Source organism: Suricata suricatta, chromosome 2, assembly GCF_006229205.1.
Source record: "Suricata suricatta isolate VVHF042 chromosome 2, meerkat_22Aug2017_6uvM2_HiC, whole genome shotgun sequence".
Lineage (NCBI taxonomy): Eukaryota > Metazoa > Chordata > Mammalia > Carnivora > Herpestidae > Suricata > Suricata suricatta.
In genome coordinates this window covers 170,162,358-170,181,665 of record NC_043701.1, presented here as the reverse complement: position 1 = coordinate 170,181,665, position 19,308 = coordinate 170,162,358, and the positions used below count along the sequence as shown (strand labels likewise).

The window sequence follows — 19,308 nt, the reverse complement described above, 5'->3', positions numbered from 1 at the left end:
GCTGGATTGTTAGAAAACACTTCAGGTTCAAATACAGATTATTGGAGACTTTTTCTAGGCAGTAGAAAAGGAGAAGGCTTTGGGTGAAGATGGGAACGCCTGTGAGAAGCATTTTATATGAGGTATAAAAAGAAATCCCTGTGGATTTGCCTATTTATCAGAGTCTGCTTCTAGAATTTACCAGGAAGGATTACGAAAGTATCCTGAGCTAATTCAAACCTTCCCAATGATTGGTTACTATCTGTTTTCTATGTATTGGACACTACACAAAATAAATGTGGTTGCACATAATCTTATTTAAATCTATAGAAACCCCATGGCATAAGTATTACTATTCCTATTTCACAGAAGAGGAAAAAGAGGAAGAGGTCAAATCCGAGCCTAGGTCTACCTAACTCCAAGTCTGGTTCGCTTTTCAACCCGCCCAGGAGCCTCTTGTGGGTTTGTGTTTCATGAAACTCCACAGGGTTTAGCTTCCAGGAAGTAACCCACATTGAGAAATCTTTTCTAGCACATGCTCCAAGTCCCTCGACTGGGATTACTGTGGTCTGTACCCAGGGTCTCTCGGAAAGAGCTCCGAGTTTGTGTGACGGGGCCTCTGCAGCTGCTCTGGTTAAGGAGCTTGCCAGATGTGCGGAACGGAATAAAAATCTCTGGAATGCCATCCCTGTTGGCGTCATCCATCACCGTGGCACAGACGGCTCCTCCAAGGGCCTCCCCCAAACCCCAGCCCTGTTGGCCTGTATTTGACGCTTCCAATCCAGCTGACAGGGCAAGCCCAGTGGAGACCCTCACTGGCAGGCGACAGGACAGCTGATGGATGGGCTCAGCTCGCCTTGCTGGGCAAATCCAAGCCAGCTTTGAAGAGGCATTTCCGCGGGCCCATTGGCTGTCACGGCACCTGCTTTGGGGAGACGAGCAGAGCCTGTGCTGTTTGATGGCCACCTCCTCGGCCACCCATTGGGGACTGTGGCCTGGGCACCTTCTGCTCCAGCAAAGCGCTCGCCATGCACTGTCTCCAGCAAGGCCAACAACAGGAGCAGCTTGCCTGTGGACATGAGCCTGGTGTTTCTTGGCCACACTGCTTTCTAAAGCCAGCTGGGATCTGACAAATTCCATCAAAGCACAACCCCCATGTGAAATTAAATCAGATACTAACAGGGGTGTTATTAAAACCTAACTTGCTCTTTGCAGAGAGGCTCAGCTACTACATCTCACCCTGCTGCACAGCCAGAGGCTGACCAGACACCGCAAGATGGACGCAGGAGCCCAGGGACAGGCATGCTCCAGGGTCCCATCATGGACTCACCAAAGTGGGAGAAGCTGCTGGCAGAGTTCTTACAGAGCCAAAAATTTCAGAATGTTAAGTCCAACACTCTCCACTCCCATCTAAAGTGGTTTTTCAGCCCGTGTTTAAATTCCACCAGTGACGGAGAACGTACTACCTCCCAAGAGCCCAACAGCACATTCAGCTTTTTGGACAGCTCTGGTGGATAGAAAGTTCTTCCTGTTTGCAGACCAAATCTGACTATAGCTTCTATTCTACGTCATTAAAGCTAGAAGCCTTATAAACACAGAGAATGAACCTTTTCCCTTTTCGGTGGTCCGTGTGTCATGGGGCCACTGCTTACAGCTGTTCAAGTTCATGGCACAGTACCAACGTGTCTCAAACTCCTGGTCATTGTAGATGACTTTTTTGCAATTTTATGGTGGTGGACAGTACAGTGTCTTGAGGTAAACATGTCTCTTCATTTTCACAAAGTTGACCTCATGGACTAGGGGTGGGTCTGCTTTTCATTTACATGAAGAGAGCGAGGTCTCTTGAGTCTTCCATGTTCCTTGCTCAGTGCGAGAGGCCACAGTTCTGGAGCTCTGACATCTAGACCAAAGCAGCCCCTTCAATGGGGCCTGAGAGTTGTGTGCTGACGGCCAGGGAGGGGCCAGCTCTTCCCGCCTCTTACCTTTGGACCCCCACTGGACCCCACATGCAGATACTGATGTGGCCAGCTGGGGGAGCCCTCTGAGACACGATTCCTCCAAGGAACTAAATTATAGAGTGTTGAATAGAACACTCTCCTTTGCTTTGAGGAAAGATGTGGACCCTATCAAAACCCGCACACCATGCTCAATTCCACAAACATTTCCCGAGAATACAGGGTAGACAAAGGTGAGCCTGAGCCAAGATAAGTCTGTCTGCCCACCCAGTGCTTTGCTGCTGGGGAGTATTGACTATCACGTGGCCTTCAACCCAGTGGTCGCCATCTTTCCTCCAAATATGCCCTTGACCTGAAGTTTAGATGTGACTAAACTTTGCCATCCCCACGTGCTGTCTGCCTGGCTCTTGTTCTCCTGTGGGTGACCAGCACAGGTCACTACCGGTGGGGGACACCAGCCTCTGCCCTGATGGCGCTGTGCATGGAGTTTTCTCCTTTGGGTCTCTGAAGGGAGACTTGGACCCAAAGTCAAGAGACCAAGATTGGGTGATGGCAGGAAAGAGCAGCACTGCTCAACTCGGGCACAGCTGAGGGTACCAGGTAGAGGGGACAGGACAGAGAGAAGGTGACAGAGCGAGTCTGTGAGGGACAGAGCCTTTGTGAAAGGGCTGTGGGAAAACAAACCAGGCAGAGGGACGGTGGTGCGGTGTGTGGGAGGCCGCCACAGGAGCGGGTCAGCCTGGGGGGTGCCCGCATGGCACAGCACAGAGCGCCTGACTCCCCACCCATGGGGTGAAGTGAGTGAGGGCCCAGGCTGGCCTGCCTGGAGCCACTAATTGCCCAGTGCCACCTTTCCTTTGCATTGGCCTTCTCATCTCGTCTCAGCCACTAATGGACTATGTAACCTCCTGTGTCCCCTCCCCAGGCCTCAGTTTCCTCTCCTGTAAAATGAAGGGATTTAACTGTATTAGCAATTTTCCCCTTGGGGTCATGAGACGGGACATCAGGGGCATCCATGAGCAACTCGAAATTTAGTAAAGCCTTGTGTGTGTGCGTGGAGGGACCAACACCCAAGGATGCATCTTTCTGGGGAAATTCTTGAAGGGATCCTCAACACTCTGGAACCATTTGAACCCCGAGGTCACGCCAACACTTACACACGCGGGTCCCCTTTCCTCCATCCCAGAACAGCCTGTAGTGTGTGAGGAGCCCGTGAGCGATCCGCACACTCACCTGGGTCCGGGTCTATGAGTAAAGACATCAAGGAGAGCTGAAAAAAAACAAAAACAAAACCAACACAGGGCTGAGCAAGGTTGAGTCTGCCGACTGGCTGGGTCCCTCCCTGGGCTCCTGCGAGTCCAGAGGAAATTCTTCCAGGGTCACATAGAAGGATCAGGTGCGCTGGGTGCTTTCGGATGGCCGTAGCTGGGATGGGATACAGGGAGGGGGGGCCCTACTTGAAGACGCTCCCTTTTTCCTGTCCCAGTTGAGCATCCTCCTTGGTGTGGACTCGGTGCGTGTGCTCACCTGGTTTCCTGCTGTGGCATGGCTGCCTCAGTAGGGACAGCCGTGCGGGTGATAGTGATGCACATGTACTGAGCATCTCCTCTGCCTGATTGGACGTTGCTGCATTTCATTCCTATAACAACCCTACGAGGAGGCTTTTATTAGCCCATTAACAGATGAGAAAATTGAGGCTTAGAGGTCCCACAGTTGTGATAAGATTTGGATTCCCACTCTAGTCTAGGTGAGTCTTGGATGACAGCTCCTTGGGCAGGGATGGACAAATATTTATTTAAAACTCTCCCGTGACTTCCCATAGTTTTTTGGATAAAACACAAGCACCTGCCACAACCTATAAGCCTCCTTCCATGCCCTTCCCTTCCACTGCCCAGGACTAACCTCCAGCCCTACCTGGGTTCAAACGGGCACTGGCCAAGGTCCTCCCGCGTCAGGGCCTTTGCACCTGCTCTTACTTCTATGTGGAAGGCACTCTCCCAGGACCATCACTAGGTCTTAGCTTAAATGTCATTTTCTTAAGGAGGCCTTTCCCAACTCACCTATTGGTATGATACCCCCCCCACTGTTTTGTCTTATCCATTCATTTCCTCCATAGTTCTTATTGTAGTATGTAGTTTTTATTTGTTTATTTGCATTTTATCTATTTCTCACATCGACTCTGTCCTCCACAAAGGCAAAGATCTTGTCTGTTTCATCACTGATGTGTTACCCCATACTGAGAATAGTGCTTGGCACATGACAGTCCTGAAACAGGTTTTGTTGAATAAATGAACAGTGTTATGAACAGTTCCTTTTAGAATGCAATACTTACCAGAAGGAGAAAGTTTTACTCATTTAAAAGCTGAAATATATCCTTTAAGGCCATTGGGGCCAAACCCAGAAGTGTAGTTTTACAAATATAATTTTCTTAAGTTTATTTATTTTGAGAGAGATGGAGACAGGGTGAGTGGGAGAAGGGGAGAGAGAGAGAGAGAGAGAGAAAGAGAGAGAGAGAGAGGATCCCAAGCAGGCTCTGTACTACCAGCACAGAGCCCAGCATGGGGCTTGATCTCATGAAACTGCGAGATAGTGACCTGAGCCGAAACCAAGAGTTGGGGCACTTAGGTCCCACACTCAGTCGGTGGGACTGACTGAACTACCTAGGCACCCCTGCAAATAGAATTTTATTGGAATACAGTCATGCCTGTTTTTAAGTATTGTCTTAGACCACCTGTTCTACAACTGCAAAGAGACCATACAGCTCCAAATATTTCCTATCTGGCCCTTTCCAGGCAGTGTTTGCCGACCTCTGATTCTCCCTTTGGGTCTTGGCCACCCAAAAGCTCTGGTCAATGTGATCATTTCCCTGGTACTCACCTTGACCTAGGGAGTCTGGTATATTTTCTTCCTCTTCCCCCAGCAGAGGTTCAGACCTCCTGAACCATTTTGGGCACCAGCCAGGTGATTTATTAGAAAGGGCAGGTAAGGGGCGCCTGGGTGGCTCAGCTGGTCAAGCGTCCACCTCTTAATTTTGGCTGAGAGCATGATCTCACAGTTTGTGGAATCAAGCCCCACATCGGGCTTTGTGTTGAGCGTGGAGCCTGATTAGGATTCTCTCTCTCTCTCTCTCTCTCTCTCTCTCTCTCTGCCCCTCTCCCACTCACGTGCATGTGTGCTCTCTCTCCTCAAAATAAATAAGTAAACTTAAAAAAAAGAGAGAGAGAGGGAGAGAGAGAAGGCAAGTTTAAAAAAAAAAAACAAAACCAGAACACATCTTGACATGAAGTACCGAGGGCACGATATCAACAAGTAGAATCTGTGACAAAAACGCTCTGCCAAGTCTACTCATGAGGAACACAGCAGACACAGATGGTGGCCGTCCAACAGAACAGCTAGCTGAGACCCTGCAACCATGGCGGCGTCATGAAAGACAAAGAAGATGGGAAGGCTGTTCTTTACTAAATGAGACTAAAGAGACATGACAACCCGAGGCGACAAGAGATCCTTGATTTTTTTAAAAAAAGGGGGAAAAAAAGCTATAAAGGACGTTATCGGGGCAAATGGGAAACTGGAATACAGACTGATGTTAGAGACTTGTATTGAATCGCCGTGGGATTTCTCGAGAATGCTAATGGTGTTGTGCACCTTACTCTTCCCACTTTTCTGTAGATGTGACAAACTGTAACTGTAACAGCCGGGGAAGGAAAGGCGTGCAGGGAGGAAGGGTGGCCATTTGCTGTCTGGACTGGACCTGCCCCTGTTTAATTGCCTCATGGTCGCCTGGCCTGGTTTCTGCAAAGAATGACATGGGGGGGTGTCTTATTTGAGAAGGGGGTTGATGGTGGGGGGGGGGTCTGACAGAGGAAGGGCAAGTTCAGGTCTTAAGGGTATTCCTGGGCTTGGGGGCTTGAATGGGGGAGAATCTGAAGTTGACCCCTCCAGGCTTAAGCACCAGGATGTGCCAAAGGAGGGCCATGAGATGACTCCAAGTGCAAATGTTACCCCTCCTGCCAACTCTGCGTTGATCCTGTCCCTTGGCCTGCATCTGCCTCTGTCCATGGATCTCATTTGAAGGGTAGGGCCTGCCCCTCTCTCCCCATTACCTGCCCACTAAATTCTACCATTTGAACTGAACAGTGGGGAACGTGCCTGGCCACCGTCAACCTCGAGAAGTGGGCAGGACAGACTTCAAGGAGCATACTTCCTCAGGTCCCAGAGTGGAAAAGGCCCTCTGATAACCAGAGGGCCAAGTCTGAGCTCTGAGCTGGAGCACGAGGCCGGCCAAGTGCTGCGCTGCCCATAACCAGCAGGTGGCAGACGTGCCCTTTCCAGGAGCTGAGCCCGGGCTCTCAGGGAAACCAAATAAAAACAAAGCTGGACCTTTCTGGGGTCTGCACCGCCTCCCCCGCCCCCCCAGATCCCACTGGCTCTCGGTGAGTCTGAAGCAGCTGCCAACCAGCTGTGCAACCTAGGCTGCGTGTCAGGGGGTCCTAGGGATCCAGAGCAGGCCCACTCATTTTGTGAACCATTGGGTCTGTCTGCAGAGATAGGCTACAGTAAAATGTGAGACCGGAAGCCCACACACAGGCTGGATATCTAGAAGACCATATGAGAAAGGTCAGACCAATAGCCAGTTATTTATGCCATGAGTCTGGATCCTGAAACAAACCTGGGTGATGGGGGCAGGAGAAGGGGAAGGCACATTCCATTATGGCATTCAGTTTTTCCATCATGACAGGCAAATGATACAGCTCCTATTCCTGGGACTTTCAAATCCAAGGAGGAAGACCACGAAAGCAAAAGAATAAGAAGGGGGAGGAGGCGGAGACGACCGTGATCTCAGTTGACATGTAACAAGGGCTGATGGTGTGCCAAGGACTATGCTCAGTATTTTACACGCATTCTGTCTCGTTTACTGCACACAATACCTGATCACTGAATTACTATAATTATGTCTATTTTAGAGGTGAGCAAACAGGTTCACAGAGATTAAGTTGCCCAAAGTAACTCAGCTAGTAAGTTGCTGGAGGGATGAGGGAACCAGGACAGGCGTAGCCTGCAATGGAAGGATAGAGGAGAAAGAGACAGAATAGCTCCCTAATTCTAAGAGAGGCAGGTTACGAAATCAGACTTCTGTCCTTGGAAAGCTTTAGAAAAGGCTTGCCCAGGCTAGCCCAGGCCGGGTAGGACAGAGAGAGGGCTCCTAGGCACCAGGGACAGCTGTGGAAGGTACAAAAGTCAGCGCAAACCTCAGTCAGTCCACTGTGCCTAACACACCGCAACAAACACCTCCACTCAGATCAGGGGGGATGCAAGCCACTGCCTGCTTCTTCCACTCCTTCTATTCTTTGTCTCAAAGGGGAGAAAAGAGCAGTTTCTAGTACCTTCTAGTGCCTTCTAGGCTATGGTTTGTTAGTGGGAAAGACAAGGAGGGCAGAGAGAAGGACATTGTCTCTGAGTCTTCCTGATTTACAGTGTAATCTCCTTGGGGACGAAGAGCACTGAAGTCTACGCTGTTTTGTCCTCTCTTTAATCTAGTTTCATCTTTTTCTAGATTTAATCTTTAATCTAGATTATTTCAGTCAGGTTCTTCCTCTATCTTTCCAAATTCTAAATCTTCTGGAAAACAAAAAGGCAGAGGCCAAAAATCTGAGTTGGCGAATCCCAGGAATTAGCTGATGGAAAATATTCTCAGAGCGTTGGGAAGCAGAAGAGGGGCGATGTGGCTCTAGACCGGCCTTTTGGGGCCAGAAGCTTGGCTTAGCATGAACCAACAATAGAAAACTTGGACTCTAGGGGCACCTGGGTGACTCAGCCAGTTAAGTGTCCAGCTCTTGATTTCGGCTCAGGTCATGATCTCACAGTTTGTGGGCCTGAGCCGCACTCTGTGTTGAGCTCTGTGCTGACAATGGAAGCCTGCTACAGATTCTCTCTCTCTCTCCCTCTTTCTCTGCTCCCTCCCCCATTCGCATGCACACTCTCTCAAAATAAATAAAGAGACTTTTAAAAAATCGGGACTCTGATCCCTCCATCCCTTCCTGCTTGGATGTTCTACCATGAGCTAGTGTAGATCAGCACGAAGAATTGCATCATTCCAGCTGGGTGGGACATAACTCTGCACCTGACCAAGTGGAGCTGCAGTTCCTGGGCTAAAAAGTGGGCCAAAGGCAAGAGTGCACCGTTCAGCAGGGCAGTCCTCACTGTTGGACAAAGAGCTCAAGGTCAGAGTGAGATGTGGTGGTGACAGAGGACAGAGGTTGTCCGTGTTCCCGTCAGCCCAAACAACCCCCCATGCGGCTCCTGCTGCAAACTGTGATGAAATTCACAGTTGTGCAAAGCCACTTAGTCTTTTCCCAAAAGAACTGTGATAAAATACACGTAACACAATATTTTTAATTTTAACCATTTGTAAGTGTACCATTCAGTGGCATTAGTTACATTAACATTGTTGTGTTCCCATCCCCACTGTCTTTACTCAAAACATTTTCAACATTCCCAACATAAAGTCTGTAGTCATTAGATAACTTTTTCCTCCCCACCCTCTCCAACGCCCAAGTAACCTGCATTCTATTTTCTGTCTCTGAATTTGCCTCTTCTAGGTACTTCATATGTATGGAATCACAATATTTGTCCGTCTGTGACCGGATTTATTTCCCTAGGCATAATGTTCTCGAGGTTCACCGTGTTGTAGCATATATCAAAATTTCATTCCTTTTCAGTCTGAGTAGATTTCCATTGTATATCCATTTTGTTTATCCATCCGTCTGTTGAGGGACACTTGGGTTGTTTATATTTTTGGCTATTGTGAATAAGTTGCTATGAACATGGGTGTATAAATATCTGTTCCAGTCCCTGCTTTCCATTTTTCTGGGTTATACTTAGGAGTGGAATTTTCTGGGTCTTAGGGTAGTTCCAAGTTTAACTTTCTGAGGAACCACCATCCTCAGAAAGGTTCCATAGTGGCCACACCATTTTACATTCCCACCAACAGTGCATGAGGGTTCCAAGTCTTCCACCAACACTGGTTACTTCCCATTTAAGAAAACTCTGGCCATCCTGATAGGAATAAATTGGTGCCATTCAGTCCGTTTTTGGTCACCAGGAATCTTGTGTTTCTTATTTTTGCACATATGCTGCATGGGGCTGTCTCAGGATGCACAGGTTTCATTGTGGCTTTGCTTTAATCTGGAGCTCAGGGCAAGGAGGGAAGACTCCAGTGAGGAAATATGGCTGCCAAAGAAGAAAGCATTGGCCCGTGGTCTGTATGGGTGGTTCCATTCTTGGGAGCCTGGCTGAAGCAGGACCATAGTGATGAGCCAGGGTGCACTGGGAAGAGGAGTGGGTCTAGACTCTTCATGTCCAGAGGGTGAAGGCCCGGGGGGATGGAGTGTTCCTGTAAGGGCAGGAGCTGACTGGGGCAAGGGAGGGACTCAAGGCCAGATCTCCTCGCTCTGTCAATCACCTGTGCAGCCTTTCCATTTTAAAACTCAAAGCTTTAGATCCCACTCAGACCTCTGCCTGGGTAACTGAGGGCTGGACTGTAGCTTCACAGGACAAGCAGAGATGGGGTGGGACAGAGACAAGGCATTTGCCATTTATTTCTGGAGAGCTTGATAAAAATACAGGCTCCTGAGGTGCCTAGGCGGCTCAGTCAGTTAAGTGTCCGACTCTTGGTTTTGGCTCATCATGATCTCCCAGTTCATGGATCAAGCCCCGCATCAGGCTCTGCACTGACAGTACAGAACCTGCTTCGGACTGCTCTCTCCCTCCCTCACTGACTCTCCGAGCTCTCTCTCTCTCTCTCTCTCTCTCTCTCTCAAATAAATAAATAAATAAATATTTTTAAAAATTCAGGTTCCTAGGCCCTATACACAGAGATCATGAATCCATGGGTCTGGAGTACGCCCAGGTGCCTTTGCCCTCAGCCTCGCTTTGATTATACCTGTCTTAGGCATGAAGCTCCTGGCCAAGGAGACTGTGGGCTGCTATTTCCTCCTGTGCAAGTTGTTGAGTCTCTCTGTGCCTCAGTTTCCCCGATTGTAAAAGTAAAAACTTCCTTACCTTAATATTTCATTTCAGAGGATACGGCTGCTCATGGCGAGTGTCGCATTTGCAAAGAACTGGGGAGGATGGAGGATTAGGGAGTAAGGTCACAGGATAGTGAGGCTAGGTAAAAACACCCCTTTCTGGATGTGATAGTGCCTGTGGAAGGCCTTTGGAAAGGCAAATGAACAAACAAAACAAAAGAGCGGATGGGTCTGAGGCCTCTGCCACATGAGCATATCTGGAAGCTGCCTTCACTTCTGTGCTTTCTGTAGGGTGAAACTGGTGGTCCCCAAGCTGCTTTGGCTGGTGCTCACCAGGGCGTGACCTGACGTCAAACACAGCCTACAATGTTCATTCCCTTCCCCATTTTGCCATAAACCCTTCCAAACTCATCACAGAGAACTGGGTGCTGCTGGTAAGTCTCTATCCTTTCTACCTCTTGCTAGTCTCCCTTCCAACAAGGAGAAAGCAGGCTGCAGGCTCTGAGCATTCGTGTGACAAGTGTAGCCAGTTAGAATTCAATGGCACCATTTTATTTGATTTTCCCCCATTTATAGTAGTGACAATTTCCTTTAAAAACAAATCTACTGAGCTAGAGAAAAGGTAAGTCTGTTTAACAAAAATATTAAGAAACCGGTTTGGGCTTTAGCAAAATTCCTAAAGATGGATTCATTCATGAGGAAGGTTTGAAAACACTGAACTAATTTGTTAGCAATCTGGCAATCCTTGATCCCTCTGGTGTTAGAAAGACTTTAGGGACTGTTAAAGGAGCCCCCAGGTAGCAGGAAGTTGATCTCCTGTCTGAGGTTGGAGTCTGAGAGCACTGCATCTTCTGACACCTCCCAAATGACACGGAACATTCTCATCTGTTCTTGGGTAGCACCTGGTGCGGCCAGCTCTGCCATATTGGTCATGAACATGGAACTGGCATTGGGCAGACCTGGACTTCAATCCTTGCTCTGTAACCTTCATGGGTGACCATCTTGGACAGATTATTTATCTTTTCTATAGCTCAGTTTCTTATTTGTCAGATAAGGATGATATGGTGCCTAACTCATTGGGCACTTGGGAATGAGATAATAAACATTAGGCACACAATATCCGACATAGGATAGAGACTTAATAAAGGGTTGCTACTATGATTATGATTATTAGCTACTGTTGTCAGTTTGAGCTTCTTTTTTCTTTTCTTCTCTTTTCTTTTGTTTCCTTTCATTTCCTTTCCTTTTGTTTCCTTTTGTTTCCTTTCCTTTCCTTTCGTTTCCTTTCCTTTCGTTTCCTTTCCTTTCTTTTTGCAAATCATGGGCATGATTGAGAACAGCATAAGCTCTTCCTGGAACTTGTTTGTCGGGTCACAGGCACGTCACACCAGCCCCCACCCCCTTATTTTTCCTGGGATCTTTGCCAAGTCCTAAGCCAGAAAAACCTTGTTATATTAATTATGAAGAAAAGGCATGTTTTATTTAAAATCCCGGCTGCCGAGTATTCTGCCATGCTGTTTCTCTGTGACAGCAGAATTGCTTTTGCATTTAGGGAACCTTAATGAATTTAAAATATAAATATATCTATGCCTATATACACAGGCGATTTACCGCGACTTGATTTCCCTAAATACCAGTGTTCACCACCAAAGTTAATGAGTTGGAATTGTGTGTTTGGATCAGTTTTTTTTTTTTTTCTTTTAATTCTGTAAGAAGTCAGAGTGAAATTCAGACCCTCTTTTTCCATAAGACTGTGGGTTCCAGCAAGAGGGAGTGATGTCCTTCCTGAGCCTAAAGGAGACTTGGATATTCTGGAACACTGAAGCTTAGAAAGGGGTGGCTCCTACTTTCCCATCAAAGGCCTAGTTTGGTCCTGGAGGCCGGGAAGATCTGATTGTTGAAATTAATCAGACACTGAAACCAGTTACTTGACCATCTGAAACCGGTTCCAATCCTTCAACATCCACAGTGTTTCTGCCAAGTAACAGACAAGCTGGGCTTTCTCTTCCTCTGTCTCTCTCTTTCCAACTTAGAACCTGGCAGATAATGTACATCTGTCAAGCCAAAGAGTGTCAATGGTAGAGAGTGGTAGGGCCTATGGGGGCTACTCTCAGGGAACTCAAGTTTTTTCTAAAAATGGGAGCAGTAGCCCCTCATCTGGTTGGTGCCAAACAGGTAAGTGAGCCCCATGTTCCTAAAATGTCTGATTTGGGGGCTCCTGGGTGGCTCAGTCAGTTGAGTGTCCGACTTCGGCTCAGGTCATGATCTCACGTGTTCGAGCCCCGTGTTGAGCTCTGTGCTGACAGCTCAGAGCCTGGAGCCTGCTTTGGATTCTGTGTCTCCCTCTCTCTCTGCTCTCCCACTTGTACTCTGTCCCTCTCTCTCTGTCTCAAAAAAAAATTCAAAATAAAATAATAATAATAGATTTAAAAATATCCTTTTCAAGAAAAGCTAGAGATTTGTGTTTCTATGTGAAATGTTCTGATTTGCAAATGTTGCCAAACAATTGAAAGAAAATTGAAATGCTCTTTAGCTGACCTTCTACCCCCCCCAAATAAAACTCAGGCTGTGAGCAGAATGTACCCCCAAGTTGCCAGTTTGCTGATTCGGGTCCCTTCAAAACTTTCTGTGGTGCTCTACCTGGGAGGCTGCTAGAGCTGTAGATTCTTGGGTTTAAACTCGAGGGTTTAAAGAGTCTAGACACAGGAGCAAACATGTGTTTTAATCATAAGGCGCCTTGCTGGGGAGAAAGAAGCCATTGTCTTCTGTCCTCTCTGGGGATGGCCTGCCAAGCCTTGTCCTCTGGCTTCTGACCCTGGAGAGGGTCAAATTCCACTATGGCCGAGTGCAGTGGCACCCCCAAATCACTCATGAACCACAGCAAGAAGAGATTTCTGAGCCCTGGGAGCTCAGATACAGTTGAGCAGGTCTCCTGTAAGGGGCAAGGAGTTGGACAGATCTGAGCCTCAGTCCTGGCTGGGAAGTTGAGCATCTCTGGGTGCGTTTCTCATCCACAACACGGGGACAACAATACAAGGCTGTGCTGAGGACAGGTGTTCATTGAGGAGAACCAACGCTAGCTCAGGCCAGGAAGGCACTTCGAATGAATCTCTGGCGTTCACGACAATAACGTTTGACCCATAGCTCTTTGGATCAAGGATGTCTGGGTAAAAATCTATGTTAGAGATGAGCTCATAGAGAACTCATTATAGGGTTTGCTGTACAACCTAAATTCATGCGTCAGTGTCCACACATCTTTCCAATGGGTGGTGATTATAGAAGACCCTGTGACCGCTTTTCTTTAAAGTTCTGGAGGCACATGGAGATCACTACACTCCAACCAGCAAACAAACCCCTGGTCTGAGAGCTTCCTGCCCCCACACAAAGGACCATGTCCCTGAAGCTCTGTGGATGGAAGAAATCTCATCTTTAGCCACAGGGTCCAGGCAAAAGTCCTCATCCAGAAAGCTGACAGCAGCCCATAGCGTGGAGCTCAGCTCTGCCACTTCCCAGCTGTATGACTAGAGGCCGAGCTGTCCATCTTCTCACCTGTAAAATGGGAGCAATAACACTACCTACTTCCTAGGGTCCTCCGAGAGATGAACCGATCCACTGAAAAGAAAGAACCTGGCCCACAGGACTTCTCATTAAACGATAGCAGTTGGTTATTATTTTTAGCTCCGTGGGGTGGGCGAGACTGCCCAGCCCATCTGGCTGTGTGGCTCCCTCCCCTCAGTGATGCCCCTGCACTCTCCAGAGCATCTGAGCGAGTTGGCCACTTTCCCCTGGACGTCTGTGGACTGGCCTGTGGAACACAAGCTGCCTTCCCGACCACCTGTCTGGCACACATCTGGGGTAAGAAAACATTCCAAAGCCCTGAATCCTCTCTCTGGAACTGACTAAGCTCATTGCCTGAAGGCTATCTCTCATATTTTCTCTTTTATCCATTATTGACTTATAATTTCATTGCTAACCCTAAAAATTCACTGGGGCTTGCACAAAAGGGATTTTTTTGGGACCATTACCATTTTGTGAACTTCAAACAGACTGCATCAACTCTCTCCTTGCCTGCAAACTTTAGGATCTAATTCTTTCCGACTGGTACTTTCTCTGGGCCCCTTGTGGGTCTCTAATAATTTCCACCTCTTCCTCTAGCCCTGTGGTATTTCTGCTGGGTCTTGGCCTCAGACGTCCAACAAGCAATCAAATGACGTAGGGGCTTGAAAATTTGCCATTGCAGCCACAGCGCTCATATACAAGTCGTCACTGGTAAAAGAAACCTCTCTCAGAGGTGAGTCACTTAACAGCTTAATATGGGCCGAAGGAAGGTGCCTGAGGACAGTTTACCGAAAGGGGAGGAGAAGCTCTTGTTTTTGAAGCATCTAATCAGAAAACCTGAAATTTAATCTAATTCCTATAGGGAAAGCTCTGTGGAATAGAATGGGAAATGAAATGCAAAGGTATTTAGTAAGATAAAGAGATTATGACTACTATTTCAGTTGTCATCCCCTGATCTTTCTCTACCTGGCCCCCAAAAGGAGCGCATTTGCTGATTTAAAAATTTTTTAAATGTTTATTTATTTTCGAGAAAGAGAGAGACAGAGCACAAGTGAACGGGGGAAGGGCAAAGAGAGAGGGAGACACAGAATCTGAAGCAGGCTCCAGGCTTTGGGCTAGCTGTCAGCACAGAGCCCAAGCGGGGCTCAAACCCACCAGCAGTGAGATCATGACCAGAGCCAAAGCCGGATGCTTAACTGAGTTACCCAGGCACCCCTTATAGAGATGTTGTATTCACTCTGGAAATTTCAAGGGAAAAAAAGCTAATATTTATTGAAAGCCAATGCATTCTTTCATTCAGTCAGCCATGACCCTCCCCAAATCTGTGACAGATTATCTGTCACTTGGTTTGCAGTAGAGGAAACTGAGGCTCAGAGTGATTACGTTACTTGCCCAATATTCCACCACTAGAGTGGCAAGGCTGTGATTCAAAAGTGCTGACTCTGAAACCCATGCTCAGGCCTCAAACCACGTCCGGTAGGGACTCCAGGAGGCTTTGTTTCTGTTGGTGGCTCCGCTTCTGTGCCCACAGAGATCCAGCCGACACTCTGGAACCACAAACGCATGCAGCGGGAGCCGACATCTCCACTATCCATCTGCTTCCAAACGCCTAGAGTCCCCATGCAAGACCCTCGGATGGCATTTCCCTTCCCTGCTCACCACCACCTCCCTCGGGCCCCTGCTGACCCCCCTGTCCCATCCGCTAGGGTCCTGTGGAAAGGGAGAAGAATGCTATCCACAAAACTTCTCTCCACAACTCATTCATCTGAGTCAAACCAGAATCATATGCAATAAACAGGATTCTCCTCTTGAGCCAAATCACAGGGGTTCTTACCCTACTGTTGCCTAACATGACCAGAAAACCATACAGCTGCCAACACATGCAAAGAGCGTCTGCAGCTATTAATGGCTTCTCAATGGGTTCCCTGAGATCCATGCCGAAGGGTCCTCTGAGCCCATCGTCATAGCGGATTTTCTTGCCCGGGTCCCCTTAGTTGCAAAGGTGCCCACAGAAACTCTGCTCCGGGGCCTCAAGTCAGTTGCATGGCTTCACACAATCGGCTTCTCAACAGCCGCCAACATAGGCCTGCGTTCACTCTTAGGATCAGGACGTGTTCGTATTGACAACACCAGCCTTTCCCACCCCAAGTTTCTAGTCACTCCTGGCCCAGGCGCTTTGTTCGGTCTGCCTAATAACCTCCGCTCTCAACTATGGACATTTGCAAAGAACACTTACCCCGATGGCTGTCTTTCCCACCAGAACCATTAACAGCAGTATATGGAGATGAGGCATTCTGGCAGGCGTATATGCAGTTTAAGGACTCCTGTTCTGCTCTGCACACGATTTCTTTTGTTTTCTATGCCTTCCCGGGGGGAAAGTGTCACTCTCCAAGGATTCAGGAACAAATGAGGAGGATGCCAATTATTAACTAGGCATCAAATACTGTTTAATGTTTAATGTTTTGCAAACCAACTATCTTGATTAAACAAATGGTAACTTTGGAGCTGGGCTGAGTCATGGGGTGGGTTCTTTTCTGGGGAGAAAGTATCCAAAGAAAGCGAGAGAGTTGAAGAGCCCCAGCCCGTGGGTGCACCCCGGGGACTGCCGGGGGTTCAGTGCACGAGGTCCGATAGTTAACTACCAGCTCAGTCACAGGATGAAAGCCCAGATCGGGTAAGGCTTCTGCTGCAGACCTTTGCCATTGCTGATTCAGACAGAATGTTAACGGAGTTCTGATTCATCACATCTCTCAACAGAATTAAGGCGTGGATGGGCTCTGAACAACATCACGCTTTCTATTCATGAAAGATAAAGGATGCAAAACTGCTATTGACAAACATTGATTCTGGGCCCTTTGAAGCATTGCCCGTGGTTGCTTGTTGGCTTCAAAAGTTTTCTTTTAAATCTCATTACATAAGGTTTTTTACTTTTTAATTATTTTTTTTCCTTTCCTTGGAGTCTTTCTTTGATCATGAGGGCGAAGACACCGCGATGCTCATATCTGGGGCCGGTTTTCCCTGTGTTCTGTATTTAGCTACTCCGATTACAGGTGAGCTTGTATAAGGCAGCGTTACCTATGAAGCGTGGGTTCTCAGGAACACAACTGATTTCTTTAATAAGCATCATCTTGAGCCCTTGTAATCACCTGACTGCCCACAGTGATCTATGGAAGGGCTCCAGGAATCCTCCTGCCCGGGTCCTGAGTCCAGCTTCTGAAACCTTGCTGCCAAGTGAGGCAGACGCTCACCTAGGGCTCCTGCTCTCCCATCTGCCCTAACCTATTCAGCACACGCAGGACCACTCGGTGGCTGCTTCCACCTTTGGAAGCCAGGTCGCCAGCCACGAAGGGCCCCACAGGTACCAGCCCAGAAGGCCAAAGTCAATGCCTCAGCCACCAGATAGATGTCCTTGAAGGATATACCAAGTCCTGCCATTTTGCCTCATGAATAACTCCAAATTTGTCTTCTTTTCTCCATTTATTTTGTCTCCACCTATTTTAGGCAGCCATCAAGTCACTCGCGGTCAATATCCACCTGACCTCTGTGAGACAGGTACACACTAGTCTCTTTTTCTGTAAAGTTCTCTAAACCCGTCCTATTCTTCCCCTAATCTTTCCTCCCACCCTCACTGTGTTCTTAACCCCAATCCTAATCACTCATTAGCAAGTTTACTTAGTTAACTCACCCAGTCAATGTATCTTTCCGGTCTCAGCACAGGCATGACTTTCACCGAAGGCCCGCATGTGTTTTTCCTTCATCCCACCAACCAAGGTCGTAACTGTGTGCCTGTTTTGCTGGTTCATTAATCTTTGGTCCCCACTGTTCCCACCAGACTGAAAGCTCCTGAGGGCAGGCATTCTATTTAGCTGGGCTTTGAATTCCTGGTGTAGACAGATGCCTGACACTTGCCTGGCCCACCTGATAGGTGTTCATAGAGCTCAAATGAATAACTGCTTTATTAAAGTGACAGATACTTTATTTATTTATTTATCTTTAATGTTTATTTATTTTTGAGAGACAGAGGAGACAGAGTGAAAACAGAGGAGGGACGGAGAGAGGGGAGACGCACAGAATCAGAAGCAGGCTCCAGGCTCTGAGCTGTCAGCCCAGCTGGATCCTGACACGGGACTCGAACCCACGAACAGTGAGATCATGACCTGAGCTGAAGTCAGACACTTATCTGACTGAGCCACCCAGGCGCTTCTAAAGTGACTGTTGGATACTTTGTAACCTGGACCCCTAAAGTAGCATAACCAACTCGACGTGAGAAACTAAAATATTTGTGAAATTTTAAGCACACTTCAACTTGTTCATGAAGACTACATTAATATCCATCGAATATGCTCCAGTGATCTGCCGTGAGCCTGGCATTGACAATGCAGGGACAGAGCAGGCAGATACCAACTTCGCTCTCAAGGGGCACACTTTGTATAAGTTAATTTTTAGTTAGTGATAAGTGAGCGTGAAAAAGAATGAAACAAGGTGTTGGACCAAAAATCCTTGTGGGTGGGAGGTTCCCGTAGACTGGGAGGTGGTGAAGGTGGGGCTCTTTGCTGGGCGGTCACCGGTGTGCTGCTGAGGACACCACTGATGGTTATCTGACCAGAGAGCAAGGGCCAAAGACGCAGAGCTCCAGAGAAAGTTGCTGTTTTCCAAGTTAAACCAGAGACCTTGCAGCACCTGCACAGTTGGTCATAAGTAGAAATAGAAATTTTTAGGCAAGTCAAATCACTGCTGTGACTGAGGCGTCTCTTCCCCCCACAACCTTGTGTGGCTGTCTCTGACTTTGTGGAAAGAGTCTCAGAAAATCAGAAGCTTCTCTTCCTGGGTCAACAGGAAGTGACCTCAACACACTTGTGGTTCATCTCTTTAATACGGATTAATTTCCCTGACTCGTAATTGTCCCTTTATCTCAAGCAAAAATGGAACAATTTTGCTCTTTGTGTAATCACTGCAAGCCTCCCACAGGTTGTCTCTCATTTCCCCAGGGCTCTGTTATCACAACAATGTGGAATTGAATAAATTTCTGCACATGGCCCTAAAGGAGAGAATTCTCTAGAAGATATGTAGTCCTTTTAATTTAGGAAGACAAAAGGGTTAGCTTATCGTGTAATATGTCTTTATCTGGGGAGTTGGAACAAACCTCCCTGGGATCTCTGTTCACACACGGAGCCTTTAGCCCTCATTCCGGTGTGGGTGTCTGATGCTATCAGGTCAATCTATTCTGTCCGAGTTCTGGGTGCCATTTTCTCACGAGTTGAGTTACGTCCCGCTGGAGAGAGCCGTTATCCTGCCCCAGGCAGGGGGTGTGGGGGGATTGGGACTCTGGCTGTCTGTGGGCTGATCCCGCCACCCTAAGAAAAGTCTTCTTCACAATGCCCTTGCCAGAGACTCACTCTTTGATGTACTGGTTAGGGATTGTTTCATACAGCAACCACCAGTTGGGCCTGAACCAACCTGTTCCATGCTAATTTGTATTTAAGTAACAACAGACAGAGGAGTCCCTACAGACAGCATCTGGAACTCAAAACAGACCTGGGAGAGCCACCTCTCTGCCAACATAACCCCGCTGGGGGACTTTGGGCCAGTCATTTACTCTCTCTGGGCCTCAGTTTCCTCATCTGGAAAGTAGGCACAAGATAGTTCCTACTTCCTGGCATTACTAAGAGGTGCATGTGAGAGCACAGAAGGAAGGCGTGTCGTGTGGTGGCTGGCATAAAGTAGACTTTGCAGAACGCACTGGCTTTGATATCACTGAAGTCTTTTTATGGGATGGAACTCGCTGAGCC

General features: G+C 47.8%; 1 protein-coding gene and 1 long non-coding RNA gene across 2 annotated transcripts in view; one reads left to right on the top strand and one right to left on the bottom strand.

Moving 5' to 3' along the window:
• HABP2 (hyaluronan binding protein 2) overlaps positions 1 to 15,837 on the bottom strand; it is a 34,779-nt gene extending 18,942 nt beyond the window's left edge. The window contains exons 1-2 of the mRNA XM_029932601.1: positions 15,756 to 15,837; positions 3,168 to 3,204 (exon numbers count right to left, since the gene is read on the bottom strand). Of these exons, the coding sequence (XP_029788461.1) occupies positions 3,168 to 3,204; positions 15,756 to 15,812 (94 nt within the window). The 5' untranslated portion in view covers positions 15,813 to 15,837. The remainder of the gene's footprint in view (positions 1 to 3,167; positions 3,205 to 15,755) is intronic.
• A 288-nt stretch (positions 15,838 to 16,125) lies between these two features.
• LOC115273690 lies at positions 16,126 to 17,563 on the top strand. Its single transcript, XR_003900905.1, has 3 exons — positions 16,126 to 16,193; positions 17,021 to 17,071; positions 17,537 to 17,563. It is a non-coding gene; the product is annotated as an uncharacterized LOC115273690 (long non-coding RNA).
• Positions 17,564 to 19,308: the final 1,745 nt, after the last annotated feature.